Source organism: Xyrauchen texanus, chromosome 41, assembly GCF_025860055.1.
Source record: "Xyrauchen texanus isolate HMW12.3.18 chromosome 41, RBS_HiC_50CHRs, whole genome shotgun sequence".
NCBI classification, from domain to species: domain Eukaryota; kingdom Metazoa; phylum Chordata; class Actinopteri; order Cypriniformes; family Catostomidae; genus Xyrauchen; species Xyrauchen texanus.
Window position 1 is genome coordinate 8,910,404 of NC_068316.1, and position 16,307 is coordinate 8,926,710.

General features: G+C 38.9%; 1 protein-coding gene across 3 annotated transcripts in view; it reads right to left on the minus strand.

Moving 5' to 3' along the window:
- Nucleotides 1-5,923: 5,923 nt before the first annotated feature.
- The window catches only part of ntng1a (netrin g1a), a 174,967-nt gene continuing 164,583 nt past the window's right edge, over nucleotides 5,924-16,307 (minus strand). For all 3 annotated transcript variants that reach the window (XM_052114047.1, XM_052114048.1, XM_052114046.1), the window contains one exon: nucleotides 5,924-7,491. In XM_052114047.1, the coding sequence (XP_051970007.1) occupies nucleotides 7,238-7,491 (254 nt within the window). In that variant the 3' untranslated portion in view covers nucleotides 5,924-7,237. The remainder of the gene's footprint in view (nucleotides 7,492-16,307) is intronic.

Below are 16,307 nucleotides of genomic sequence, written 5' to 3' on the forward strand. Positions count from 1 at the left end.
TCTGAGAGAGAGAGAGAGAGAGAGAGAGAGAGAGAGAGAGAGAGAGAGAGAGAGAGAGAGAGAGAGAGAGATACACAGAAATGTATATTTTATACATTGTATTTTTGGATCTTTGTGACTGTGTTTTGTATTCTGGAAAGGTGTAGAAACTAACTTGGAAAATGGTAAGAATAATCTTCAGCCATACACCTGCCTCTGACCCAGGGACAGGTCTGTGCTAGGGAATATTTGTATTTTTATTTGTATGCATTTGTCACATGAAGCTCACTTGTTTAATGAAGTTGTGGTGGAGTAATCTAGGCTATAGGCAACTCATTAAGGGTAGAAAATGTGCAGCATTCCAGGCTGTTCCACCAACAATTCTTCAGTAATGAAAGCAATATAAATAATTAAACTATCCTATCACACCATAGCAGAAATGTATCATTATGATAGATTACCATTTAAATACTCTTAAAGGGTGCACATAGTAATTTTTTTCCCACTCAAAGTGGATATTTAAAAAAATATTTTACCCAAGTTGTGACCTGAATTGAATGTGACAACATATAAAGAGTGTGTACCATGAAATAACAGCAAAAACAACATGTCTGTCTGTTGTGTTGTGTTAGCTGGCTGCACTTAACAATAGTGTGTTTTTAATGAATCACTCCAAACGACATGTCAATTCAAGATTTATTAGTTTCAATCTGTCTGAGTCTGACAAAACCTTCACTGCATGAACTCACTGCAACAGCAAGTCTTTATATTCAGTCAAACTTTTTCCAGTGTTTTTTTTATTTTCACTTTTTGTTATGTTATACTTTATATTTTGTTTTATGATAACGTATAGGCCAAGTTAATGAAACACTTTTGCAACACAGGATTAAAATAATACATTCAATTAGTGAAATCCTTTATTTCGTGTACATATTTTCTTTTCATTTTTTCTATATTAACATACAGAATTTGCCACAGTCCAATCCGGCCCATGACCTAAAATGAGTTTGGCACCTCTTATTTGAATGCTTTCCTTTAGTGCATGAAAAAAAAAAAAATAATAATAATAATAGTAAAAATAAATTATTCCAAGACGAAGTAACCCAAAATGATCGAGGCGGTGAAATGTTGAATGGTTTTAATAATTTTTTCTGTATTTGAATATAATTCTCTGATATACTGTAACTCAGATTCTATTCTTCGTGCAACTTTTGCTTGTTATCAGAGTGAATTGCATCCTATACAATCTCAAACACCTTTAACATCTCCACAATGGTGTGACCTTCAGGATTCTCCAATGCTGTACCATTGACGCATGTTCCATACATGATGTCAGGTGCTACACTACATTGAAGATGTATTCTACCTTTGTGCTATAGAAGCTCTTAGACTGAGATGCTCTATTCCATTGAATCTGACTAATGAACATCCTCATGCAGCCAAATACCAAATGCACTGTATTCTCCCTATTAATTGCACATGGTTGTAATGGTTGCCAGTGTTTTTGCAAAGATATTCCCATTAATGGCACAGGGAACAATATCACCATTACTCCTCCAGGAAAAGGGCTTAGATGCACAGCCAAAGTCGGGCTTTTGTTGTGGGAATAAAAGAGAGACTCTGAATGGTGGATAATGATCTTACCAATGCCTGTCAGTTGTCTGTGTTCAGGCAGTTATTTACTCTACTGCGGGTAACCTTGGTTCACTTTTCCTCTGTGTTGCTGTTTTGTGACATTATCACATCAAAGGGGTCGGTCCGAAAACATAGTCTTCTGTGGCTGTCAACATGATTGTTGTGTGTCATTCAGAATCCTTTCTTGGTGAAATACAGTTATTATAATGTATACATGTCAACAGTACATCAAACAATAACAGATACATTTCCCCTGAAAATATATGCAAAACTTTTAATAGTTACATTCAGTAATCAAACCCTAAGCTATGGAGATCAGTTAACATTAAATAAATCCTCAGTTTTTCATTTGCATTATCAATGTAAAAGCTGATGTGCCTGAAGTAAAAACCATCATGTGTACTGAAGCTGATCTTCTTATCAATTGGAAAAGCTGATTTAAAAATCACTAGACTGCCTTGTTCAAGGGCAGTATTAACTCCAGATGCAAGACATATTTTGACACATTGTTTTAAGAAGAAAAAGAAGAAAACAAAAGGAGAGAAAAACTTTTACTGGCAAAGATTTTGTTAGAAAATAATCAGTAATATCCTTTCCATCAATAAACATGAGTGCACGATGGAAACAATGCAGCTGATTTTGGCTGAGTCTGCTGTTGGCTTGATTCATAGATTTTGTTGAATACACAGCGGATTTGCAGAATATATACACTAAATAGTTTTTTCCTCTTTGTCTATGTTGCATATGTCTGCCTTGATAAAGACAAGGTTGAAGCTCTGAACCAATATAGCACAAATGTAAAAATGTTCTTCCGGTTAGTTGGCCAGGAAGCAAATATAAGTAGAAAACAGAAGTATGCATTTGCGATTTTACAACTTCTTACTATGAAAAGTGCACTGGAATGCATCTTGAAGTCAGAATTTCAACTTGTAGGCTCGTGAACAATTTCTCAACTCTGATTTTGCTGAGATGCAGGTGCATGATGTCACACAAACATGTCGATACTCAGGGAGGTGTACAAAGTAAGTGATAAACATTCAAAGTAGGTGTATAAAACATTATAATCTCTTTTGATAATCGTACACCTGAAGCACAAATGGTAACGCTGCAGCATTGTTTATCAGTTGAGTTGCTAGGAGACATCACTAATGAGAGTCAAACCCCTGCTAAGCTAACGGGAGTTTTGCAGTTTCTTAAGCGTCATCTTCCGAATATCAGGGAATGGAATGCTTTAATGTTCGGAGATATCAAATAGGAATATCTCAAATCCAACTTGAATGGAACGCAGCATAACTGTGTACCCTGACAAAATGAAATTTATTGCAAGCAACATTTTAAGTGCAAATATTATTAGATCGATTTTTCCAGGTATAATAGACCTCCTTAGTAGATTCATATGAAAAATTATTATTTTTGAATGTCTGTTTGGGAGGCGTTCATTTCACAAAACAGTCATGCTGCAGGTAAAATTAGGCTTGCTTGAGCATTAAGTGACTTTTCAAGTTTTGGCTTTCGTCCGTGGATGTGATTTTGAAATGTCAATTGGTATTATTAGTTAGCTGCGACAATGGAATAGGGCATCTTATTCATTGTGAAACTGTGTTTTCTTAATGGCATGAATCACACTGAAGTCCTAGACTTTTAATGCATGGCCCACCACTGATATATATAAATGTGTGTATGTGTGTGTGTTTGTGTGTGTGTGTGTAAGATAAAGTGTGTATTGTAGGTACAATAATTTAATAGACATACATTGTGGCAAATACATTTTCAAAAGAACAAATATTCCATATAGTCACTCAATTATTATGAGAACACAAACTGTTTGCATGATAATAAGAATTAGAAAAAAATAAAATAAAATTATGGATAATAGCCAGTGTTGAGTGTATACGATAACAAAGTAATTAGTTACTGTAATCCAATTACTTTTTTCATTAAAAAATAAGTAATGTAATACATTACATATTAAATTCTTTCAATCAGATTACATTTACTGACTGTCAATTAAAGTAATAACTTTTAAGTACATTACTTGCGCTAAATTAATATGTATAATACATGTAAAATATAAATTAATATATATGTCTGTTTGCATTTCTGTGACAGCTGAAATGTGTGCGACAATAAATTAGGAAATATAGACATTTTGAATTTGAGCAGAAAAGAAAAAACTGTTCTAGGAAAAGGATTTACAAAATAACTTAAAAGTCAAATAATTAGTAATGTGATTCATTTTAGTTAAATGAACTTAGAAATCTTAAGAAGTATTTAGTCATTTTTGTGGTGGATTACTTATTTTGAGTAAGTTACCCAACACTGAGTATAGCATGTCACACTGCAGGGCATTGTTGTCACTGCTTGAAATTTTCTGTCAGTCACCCATTTATTCTTTGAAAGCAATTTCAAACAATTTAAAACTAATTGCAATTATGAAAACAAGCACAAAATAATCCTTTCTAAAACTATGATTCAACATACTTTCTTACATCTAAAATGGGGCACAGTGTGTCATGTAATTTCTAGTCAGTGTTACTGTAGGGCCATATCGCCTTGATGGTTCCGGAAGTAAAAATATCATTCATTTTCTCCATAGACTAATTCATGTTTAACAATAACATATTAAAATTTAAATACAGACCTGCGGTAAAGTCCAAGGTTAAAAGCATGGTTATATGCAATGTATGCTTCTGTTGAAGTTGAAGCCATCAGTCCGCATTATTTTTTATTTTTTTTAATCGTTCTATTCCTGGTGAGAACTACCCTACCACGATGCTGAAATAAATTTGGGCAAAAAAGCTCTGCAGCGATCATCCACTACACACTGTGAATTACGCAATGGAGTCAATCTGCCAAAACAATGACTGAAATGAATTCCTTAATGAAAGACGTTAAGTACACAGTCTTGTGCATCATCTTTAAGTCCAATTTTCAAATAATGTTTCTCTTCAAATCAACTTTTGTAATGCTGTGATTAACCTCTGAGCTGGTTGGTGAGGTTCCTGGCTTAGAACTCTTTCATTAAGGTTTTTATGAAATCCCTTTGGAGAAAATGTATGGGACAAATACTGTACTTCCAGAATCAAGATGGCTAAAAAAGTGGGCGGGCACTGTTATGCTCTAAAGAGAATATTAGCCTGAAACAGTGTAAACCATTTGTACTGCAGAGCCTGGAGGGTTCCTCCGCCTTGCTGCATGAATGAGAGGGTCAGAGCCCAGATAAAAATCGTATATGGGGCCAACAATTTCTCTGTCATATAGATGAAAATCGTTTGTCTGCAGGCTGCTCGTCAGAGCTTTACTAGAGCCATACTGAGAAATCTTCCCCTTTGCCAAAGGCCCTGACCCGTATGCCCTGTTCCCATCTCCTCATCACAGCACAACATGTACCAAGCTGACATCTGCTCATCAAGTCCTAATTAGGGAGCCGCTGATCTCCTCTGGCTAAGAACACACTGAACAACAGGCAAGGGAGATGCAGAGCTCAAAATTGGCTATTCATATCCATGCGTCAGACTGAAGAGGACAAATTATTTTGTTTTCTATAACTAGCAGACAATTCTCAATTCTATTTGCAAAAGTGGCATCCTAATATAAACCAGCCTGGTTACTGGTTATTTGGTCACCAATGCCCCATTTCCAGATTAAATATTAAATAGAATTGTGGTTTAAAAAATATAACATATATGACCAACATCACTAAAACAACATTTTATTTTTTCATAAGCAAACACACTGAGAAGGAATATATGGATTCATAAATCAGTGTCCAGTTACTAATTAACTGTTGCAGAGGAGAGGCATCTCCTCAGAAAATGAATCATTTAACAGGCCTTTGTTGTCAGACAACTGTCTATAATCGTGAAAACGGCTATAAAAGTTTCTGTTGAAAACAAGCGTGAGCAGTAGATGGGCAGTTTACTCACAGGCAAGACCAACTCCATAAAACAGGCTCTCAAAGAGACATCAATAGCTGTTAATATTTAATTTTGCCCATCCGATAATGCGTTTCACTGAAACAAATCATTACTGTATTGAATTCCAGATAAATGGTGTGCAGAAAATTTTGAAGCTTAAAGCATTTTCCACTGTTCTGCAAAGTATGCAATTTATATGCATGTGTTAGACATTTTGTGTTTTCAATGCAGGAACAAACTTCTTGTTTAGCTGCACAACAATTTTAAAATAAAAAACACAGAACAGTACAACACAGTTTCATAAAGTATTTTTAAAGTTTATTCACTTAAATTTTTCAGTGTTAAAGCAACAAGAAAACATTTAGAATGTCCTTTGGTGTGATTTTCTTTTTTTACACTTCAGTATATAGACTGTATGTAAACTGATATTCTTTGATGCCAGCATGTTGCCAGTATACTTTAGGAAAACTTTACAATCCAACTCAATGAAAAATGAAAAAGACAAAAAAAGGAAATAAAGCTTCAGATGAACATAACTAAATATTTATGTCAGTTTTGCACCTTGATTGAATGCACTAAAATGTTGCCTTTAAACACATTTCAGCAATAATACAAAAAAGTATATGTTCTACATTATTTTTACTCTGTCAAGAAAATAACTTCTGTATTAATACAAAAATTAAATACACTGATGACTGTCTAAGCACTTCATCTGTTTGGGTGAAACATACATTTTTGAACGTGGCCTCAGCACACAGTTCATCACATTTTAAACATTATGGGTTTTTTTTTATAATATTTTTGGGGGTACGGGAATTGGGGGTGTGGGGGTGTACCACATGAGTGTGACTAACATCACACAGACTAAAAAGAAGAAAAAAAAATCTAAAATTATAAAAGAATATAATTCAACCAACAAGGGTTACAGAATAACATTTACAAAAGCACAGAGTGGAAGAGAGACAGGGCTCTTGACACAAAGGACACTCTAATGTTTTTTTTTCCTTGGTTGGGTTCGAGGTGGGGTGGGTGTTGGTGGGACAATCTCAATTTGAAAGCAGGTCAAATGTGACTGTCTGAATATATTTCCTTATATCCACAATGCACTGACAGCAAAGAATGCTTATGTTTCTTGTTATGAGTCTTTCTCAGCATTATTACTGCTATCTTTATTTTTATGTTGTTTTAATTTTTTCGGAATTGCCAGTTAACACAATCCAGACAGTTTCCCCATTGCTCCTTTTCGAAATAGCCGAAAGCAGTCTTGACAACATGATACCCAGAACGGCTCAGGTGAGGGGCAGCAGCTGGCTTTACTTGTACATGCCGCTGGCAGAACGCAGCTCCCGTTGCAGTGGCGATACAAGGAGGAAAGTGATGAATCTGTCCGCTTTGCTCCCTGTCGCTCTTTAGGGGAGTGAGTATCTATTATGGCTAAGTTCACATCTCTACTTCCTCTCATTTGCTTCATGAAGCGTATGCTCAGGTAAATTGTATAAATAACTTAATTTTTTTTACTTTTAGACTTTAACATGTAATAAATTTTATAAATACTATTTTTATTGACATATTTATTTATTGTATTTCGTCTGTCATTCTCTCAAATTTTGCTATGATATTTGGGCACATTCCACATGGCCGGCCGAGTGTTGTGGGTCTGGTGCGCTGCTTATACAGAAGAAGCTGGATATTTGGATATCCGCCTCTCAAAGGACTGCCATCCAGCAGATCTCTACAAGGAATACAGGACCCAAGGCAGACAGCAGCAATAGCAGCATCAACGCAGGGGGGCGGTGAAAGGCCTGGCCCGAGTCTGACCCGCCACAACCACCTGGCTCGTTCTCACACCAGGGTTTCTCACACAGCAGGCCACTGTATGAAGGAGGACACTGACAACGGATGTTGTTCATGCATACACCTCCGTTTTGGCAACGCAGAAGCTCGTTGTCACACACCCGGGCTGTGGCATTAAGAAGGAGAGGGTAAGCAGAAAACACACACACCTAAACAAGTATGAACATTTCTATGATTACATAGCGCTCTATGAAGATATCACATATTCTCCTATTGCTGAAAATAGACATAAATAGTCAATACAAAGAGCAGGCAAAGTATTGATTGAAATGAAGCACAAGTAGAAAACTTAATATCATTATTTATAGAAATTCACAAGTGAAAAATATTGATTGAAAATTATTTGTATAGATAATTGAACTCTTTGTTTTGAAAGCTTTGAATAAACACATAATTTAAACTCTTTACTTGGCATCACTGCTCCTTGGTCATCTTTTTATTTTCCCTTTCTATTAATAAAGTACGATTTATTTCTAAATGGTATAATACTAATTCTAATACTAATAATACTAATACTAATCCTAATAAAAAAACAAAACATTTCTGGGCTTTGAAAGTGTTCCTTACAACCCGGTCTCCTGATAATTAGTAATAATAGTACAAGATGGCAAAATCATAAGAACATCTTATTTTCTGTCGTAACCTCCTTTCACTGATGGAGGGAACGAGACGTTGTGTCAATGTAGTGACATTAGGGGTCACTCTTGGGAGCCCCAAAACACCTTCAAATCTTTGAGAAAAGGTGGAATTTGCATGCCACTCCCCTGGACATACGTGTATAAATGGGAGCTGAAATGCAGGATTCATTCAGGTTTTGTGCTGAGGAGCCGAGACAAAGTCCCAAAAATTTTAGCAACAGTAACCGAGACGTTCCCCTTCTGTCACTCACTCGACGATGTGTTGATGTAGACCCCACGGACACCACACTCTGCCCCGAAGAGGTGGTTAACATGTCGCAAATACCTCACATGGGCTCAGGGCTGCACATGGAAGTGGCATGGCGATAGGTCCTGCCCTTCGAAGGGGAGGAGCTCTATAAACACAGCAACCGGGGTAGAGAGGGCTCTGCCCAAGGGAGACGTGTGTCTACTGAAGGGACACCGTGCTGCGGAAGATACATCACAGGAGGTTACCAGGGTAAACCAACACCTGTGGAGCACTTACCCCAAATCAGGGCACATTAGCACACGTATTGCGTCCGACTATGAATTCCTCTGCCGAATTCGCGAGCCAGAGGGCTAGGGAGGCAAGACATCCATGGTTCACGATTTGTGAACTCGCATGGGAGAGAAGAGTGCACGGCTTCAACTTCTGAAGGGGAAAGGCGCTATATGCAAGTGGTACACCTGGCCAGCTGCAACGCATTACGAAGCTTACCTGTTCATAGCTCGGTCGGGGTCTCAGGATCACGTGAGAGTCTTCTGGACTGAACTCCAGGTACATTTCGCTGATAGAGAATGCTTGCAGGTCCCCAACCCTCTTGATGGAAGTGAGTGTTGTCAGGAGGGCGGTCTTTAGTGAGACAGCCTTTAACTCTACTGACTCTAGGGCTCGAACGGGGCCCTCCAAAAGGTCCAGAGGACCAATGAGAGGTCCCATGAGGGAAGAGGTATGGCTTAGGAGGATTCAACCTCCTCGTACCTGATGATCAAGTCATGCTTCCCTAAAAACTTACTGTCTACTGTATCGTGGTGCGAAAGTACTGATCCAACTGCAACTCTGGGGGTCTTAGCATTAGAAAGAACACCACTTAGCAAACACATGCCACTTCAGGGTATACAGCTACCTTGTAGAAGGAGCCCTGGCCTGAGTGATCGTGTTTACCACTTAAGTCTTCTGCATCCTGTCCAGTGACCAGACGTGGAGATGGTTCTCCGTCCCTGAGCAAGAAGGTCCTTTCTCAGGGGAATTTGCCATTGAGGTGCTGTTGCGAGGAGCGTGAGATCTGTGAACCAAGTCTGGGTGCGCCAATATGGCACCATGAGGGTGACTTGTTCCTCATTCTCCCTGACCTTGCACAAGGTCTGTGCAAGTAGGCTTACTGGGGGAACGCGTATTTGCGTGGCCCCCCGGGGCCAACTGTGTGCCAGCACGTCTGTTCCAAGTGGAGTTCTCGACAGGGCATACCAGAGCGGGCAGTGTGAGGATTCTCGGGAAGCGAATAGGTTTACCTGTGCTTTGTTGAACTGACTCCAAATCAGCTGGACCACCTGGGGGTGGAGTCTCCACTCTCCACTGAGCATCACCTGCCGTGATAATGTGTCCACTGTGATGTTGAGGTTGCTGGGGATATGAGTGGTCTGCAGCAACCTGACTTCAGAGGAGGAGATGTCGGGTGAGTTGCGACATACGACGAGAGCGTAAACCGCCTTGGCAGTTTATATAAGCCACTGTTGCCGTGTTGTCCATCCAAACCATGCGCCGCCCCAGCCTGACTTAGAGGCATCTGTCATGACCACGACATTCCTGGACACGTGCTGTATGGGGACTCTGGCCCGCAGAAATGCAAGGTCTGTCCAAGGGCTGAAAAAGTGGCGGCAGGCCAGCGTGAAAGCCACGCAATATGTGCCGCAGCGCCATGCGTACCTGAGGACTCGAGTCTGGAGCCAGTCCTGTAGCAGTCTCATATGCATCAACCCGAGCATCAATTTTAGTGGGATCACCAATCTCTGCCTAAATAAGTTCAGGCAGTTCAGCACAGACTGCACATGCTCGATTGTGAGGCGTGCTGACATTGAGACTTAGTCTAACTCTGAATGCTCTGAACCGGGGAGAGCTTGCTCTTTTCCTAGTTTACCCAAACGGCTAAACAGCGCTCCCAATAACCAATCATTAAGCCACGAGGGTGGAGGGTATCCAGTCCAGCCCAACACTCGCAGCGGCCCAGGCAAGCATGGCGGTCAGCTCCGCATCAGCCTCAGACTGGGCCGGTACACCCGGAGGCGCCAGCCCGGTGGAATCCTTGGTGTGTGATATCTCCAAGGCACTCTCCGATACAGCGATCGACATCTCATGCAACACGCGAGCTCCAAAAGAGACATTAGGCTGGCACTGAGGCAATCTGCCTGTCTCATCCCAGAACTAGACGGGAGCAAACGAGCGTACTGGGGAATGAGCGGTCCATAGGGGACTACTCAGCGGAACCAAACCCATAGAAGCCCCCGAATCACCTTCAGCTTCCATCGGGGTGGCCTCATACCTTTAGGTAGAAGGACCAGCGGAGGGGACAGCTGAAGTGGCTTTCCCCCAGAAGAAGGATAGCCGTGACCACAAAGTTGTCATGTCATGTTCTCGCAGTGAGAACATGAACCATCCAAGAACGCTTCCACAACATGATTACAGCCCTGACACGTAATGCAGTGATCGGGGCGTCAGAGGTGAAGAGGTAACGACCGCACCCAGGAACTACACAGAGACAGAGAGGCATCTTTAAAAAGACGTTCACGTCAATGTGTTTGCGCTAATAGAGGAAATATACTCTTTAGAGGAGAAATACACACTTTTAGTGCTTTCGAAGCACCCAGGGGCATTGCTCTGCACTAAACGTGCAGATGGAGAGAAAGCCACTAGAATGCGCCATATACCCAACAGCAGCTGCTTCTTTAGAGGTGAATTGGTGGATTCAGCTCGCTGATACAGAACCGCTCGGCTCCGACGAAAAAATCTGAACGAATCCTGCATTCCAGCTCCCTTGTATGCCTGTATGTCTGAGGGAGTGGCATGCAAATTCCACTCGCCAATTTTCATTGGCCTTTTCTCAAAGATTTGAAGGTGTTTTGGGGCTACCAAGAGCAACCCCTTGTGTCAGTACATCCACACAACTTCGAGTGAGTGACAGAAGGGGAAATTGAGTTTTAATCACATAGATGAAATATTTTTAACCCCTAATACAAAACCTAAACTTAAACATGATTTTAAAGTAATATTCCAGGTTCAATACAAGTTAAGCTCAATTGACAGCATTTTTGGCATATTGACTAAAAATAATTTAGATTTGTCCCTCCTTTCCACTTACAGTGGAAGTGAATGGGGCCAATCCATAAACATTAAAATATTTTTTTTCCAAAAGCATAGCCTCAAGACAAAACAGTTTAAGTATTAACATGATTTTAGTGTGATCAAATTTCTTACTAACCTTTTCTGTGTAAAGTTATAACTAAATTTACAACTTCTTTGCTAAGACAATGCAACGTTAACAAACTCTAAAACAACTGTAAAATGTCAATTTAAATAATTTCACATCTCAAACAATACATCTCTTTAAACCCTACAGAAATTGGCCCCATTCATTTCCATTGTAAGTGCCTCACTGTAACCTGGATGTTTGCTTTTTTTTAAGAAAAGGACAAGTCAAAATATATATATATTTTTTTGTGGTAGTCAACATTATGCCACAAATGCTGTCGATTGAGTTTAACTTGCATTGAATCCGGAATATTCCTTTAATAGAAAAAACAAAAAACAAAACACTGCCGCTAGGAATGAGTTACAAGTTATTGACATACATTAGTCATTTGTTTTGCATGAATATGGAATGTTTAACCAAATTTGCTCACTGGTGTTTCCATTCTTAAAAACAAAGTTAGATAGGAGGCTAGCTAAAATTGCATAATGTATTGAATCAAAATTAAATTCTGTTTGTTGATTGGTTGGTCTCTGTGTTAATAAATCTTTGTTTATTTTCGTAAGAGCTGTTGTACATCTTACGATTTCACCATTTCATACAAATTAATACAAGTAGTCTTAAGACTATGTTGAAAAAAAAAGACAATTTCCATCTCAAGCAACCTCAGCACTTCCATTAACCCAAAACCATTAACACATTATGATTTCTACAAAAACCTGTCAATGACTTGCGTTTCACCTCCAGTGACAGCGTAACTGGCCACTGCGCCCCTCAGGTGTATCAGCCTATCGAGCATCAGAACATTTAACTACAGGGACATCTCGGCCATACCTGCTCCCTTTGGATACAAGCTATTGAGTAAGCTGAAGGCAAACAAGTGCAATGCAAACTAACAGACCAAGAGAGACAAATAAAAACTGATAAACAATCCATGCCCCTCAAGTCTTTGTCTAAGCAGGAAAAACATTGTATACCTGCTCAATAGAAAATAATTAGTTAAGTAACAAACTCTGACCCCCATCAGCTGCTGTGCAACGGTTCATAGAGGCTTTGTACATTACAACATCTGTTTAATGACCGTAGCAAAGCTATTATTAGATGGACTGAGCTGACAGGAAGAGCTGAATAACAGAGAGAGGTGGTGTAACTATCCCAGTCATAACAGGCTGATTAGGTAGCTGGCAGAACTACATGGTGTCGAGCCGCTCTCTCCATATCCTGTGTGGACACAGGCTTTATGGTTGAGTCAGGGAAAAATGAGCCCCTGCTTGTGTCCATAATTCCCCATGTTCATCACTGCCGAGTCTTTTTACGATTCAGATCAATCGTTCCCTGGTGAAAACCCACACTCGTACCACAAAACAAGACTCATTGTACGTTCAAGACAAACAAGCTATTTGGACTAACAGTGATTAACATTCATGATTATAGAACATGATCACATTAGTATTTGTAGGTAATCACACGTAGAATGTAGTTTCAGCACACACTCATTTCTATATGTTTGCACAGACACTACCAGTCGGATTGTCCATTAGGAGAATCAGGACTTTTTCCGATGGGTCAGTAGGCTGCAAGAAGTCTAACGTGCAGTATGATTTAAAAAAGAAATGCAGCCAAATAAACAAATAAATCACCTTTAAAATATAATATTAATATTGTACAATAAATGTAATTTTGAAAATAGAAAACAACCACATAATGCTTTATTCCTGAATGTTTAAAGTTGTTGGTCCAAGGAAAAAGAAAGGGGCCTTTCACACCAAACACATACTTGCGCTAAAAAAGGTAGACACAGTGCCACGAAGAGAGGAGAAAGCAGGTGTCTTGAGAAATGTTTTTAACAATTTAAGTTCTTTTTAGACACAGTGACTAAAACATGCATTTCTATCAGGAAGACTTGCAGACTTGAGTGAGATTTAAGATGACATTTATTCTATGAATATAAAACAGAAATGTAATGTCTCTCTTTGGCGTAAGCCCCGTCTGGCGGTCCGAAGAAGTTGTACTTGGAACCGCCATATCCTGCCGGAGATAGGAGGCAAGGATGAGGAGCCTACCCCCGTGCAGGACGGGACTCAACTGGTGGTGGTGGGGTGGTGGAGGTTGCCATGTTAGCACACTGAAACAGCAATGTGATAGATTGTGATCAGACTTATAAAGCAACAGCTTAGGAATTACACAGCTAATGGTGCGATGACGTACAGATGCTAGTCTTCCCGCTAAAACTACGCTGCGCTTACATTTCTCATGCATGAGATGCTGAAAAACAGAGAGACACAGCACAACGGTCAATGATGTCCATCTAGTGCATGTTTACATAGAAAAGCAATTGAAAAACAGTGCGCACAGACGCAAAAATGCATTCGATGTGAAAGGCCCCAAATATTTGTGCGGAGAAAAATGCCCCACAAAGGAATTAAATGTTTGCAGCTAGATGTGGAGAAATGTAATAAGTCATCACAAAAAGTGATCTTTAAAGACAACTATGGACAACTTAAAGGAATGACAGATTTTTTTTGGCATGCCAGCCATGGCATTAAATGTGTATGGTCATATTTTGTATTGGCTTTAAAACTGTATTCTGCCATATGGCCCTGATGGCAGCAGTGATGCCATATAATTACTTCAAAACATTCAACGCAGATTTTTCTGTCTTAACAGCAATGAATGTAGTTTATCTTCTGTATAAAATGTGTTAAAAAATATTATGAATGGATTACAATCAGAATGTTTTGGTTTAAACATGTTTTCGTTATTGCCATTAGGCTAGTTACCATCTAGCTCTTGCATAAAGATATACACCTGAGAGTATATTAGGGTAGGAGTCATCAATCACATCAATCATTAGTCATCAGCACCTATATACAGTATACTGTAAATCAATAATACTAATAATAAAATATATAGATTTTAAATGTATCAAACACAATTTAGTCGGTTGAGGGGGAATCATGTGATTTACTTTTTTCTACCGCTCTCTCGCTTCCCATATTAAAAATCTTTAACATGTTATCTGGTGGTAAGCAGGTTAAAGTAATCAAAGAATTCAATTAGACTGGCATGTTTTACTCCAGGGGCTCAGATGTAATCATAAAATTGAAGACGTTATTAATTAGACAATTAAATGACTTTCTGCAAGCACATTTTTACCCTGTCTATCCTGCCCTTTAAGAAATAATAAAGAATTAATGAATCAAAAGATGAAAAATTTCTATAATGTTTAGAAAAGGGCTTCACTTATTTAATGCTTCTGGATTTAAGTTTTTCGTGCCCCTAAATCTCCCTGTTGCAGAGATGTTAATTTATAGGTTAGATGTTTCCAATTAGAAGTTAATTGATTCTTTTTAAACTCGAGTTAAGGACATATCGATTGTTTGGAATTGAAACATCAATGTTGCCTGTTACAAACTCTCCATGAAAAGGAGATTGATCAAAGAGATAAAGAGATAAAGAGGTACCAGGGACAGTAATGAGTGAATTGTGTCTCTGGAAGGAGTTTTAGAACAACTCCTCTTTTGAGGAAAAGTGACCGAATAGCGATTACCTTTACCACAACTGTGGCCTTTGTCAAGTGTGTTCTTGTGCCTCATCTGAAGAAAGATTTTAAGAAGCACAATTTTGGTGGTAATGCATCTTTCAAGAGTTTAGGTATTTTTGGTTCATCCTGTGTGTTCAGCTCTTTCTGTCTCCTCAGTTTGATGTCCCTCTGATGACCACAAAAATGTGCTCAGGCGTGAAAAGCCCTGTCAGTGATTTATGGCTTTTATGGGTGCTAACAAACACCTTTACTTTCCAATAGAGGGGGCATGGAAACAATTTACTCTCCTTACTCTGCAGTTGGTTGAAAACACAATGCTCAATTCCAACAAACAGTTTAACCTCTATAGCCTTCACCACACTCTCTAGAGTCTATACTCAGGAATACATTTTCATCTAATAAATTTGAGCACCTATTTTAAGAGAGCAACAAAAGGTGCTTTCAATGCTATTGGAGGCTCCATAAAACAAAGAAAGTTTCAAGCGTGTGCACTATTTTTGCCTCACAAGCAGGAGAAACGTGTATGGATCGCTTTCAATCCTGCATGTTTACAATTTGCCCAAATGGAAAAAACCCTAATAAGAGAATAAATTGAGCAACATATTGGGTTTGCTTATGATAAGAGGGATGATATTTATCGAGAACAGCAGTGATTGCATTGGTGAGGTGGGAAGAAAGGTTTATTTAACGAAAGATTTGAACACACTAAAATCTGGAAAAAGAGCCAAAGATTTCGTGCTTTTTCACAGATGTCTTGGCTTTTGGGACTTCCTTCAATCATGAGACAAATGCGAGCTTCTATTCCTTGTCTAGAACATATAACATAATACTGTTGAGTTGATGACAACATCAAATTAAAATGGTTATGGTGCTTTGCCATCTTGCATACCATTGACTAAAACACATGGTAATGCTTGCATCTTCTGAATGCTGGTGGGAGATGGATGTTTATATGAAAAATTGGTGTGAGTCATTAACATCTTTCTTAATTTAACTTTTAAATGCATCTCTGACTATTTGCCACATGTCACCATTTGCACCAAACCTTGTGGATTACTTTTATCTAATAACATATGTGAGGGTGTCAGTTTCTTCTCACACAAGCATAGATGGCATTAATCAGCCTCATGCTGTTGTATTCAAAGTAGCAGTGGACTCAATATATACATATTTACAGAATCTCACATTATTACGTGCAACTTCCTATTCATTCTGACTCAACGTCCCTTTGTGTCATCTGAGACACTGGCAAATG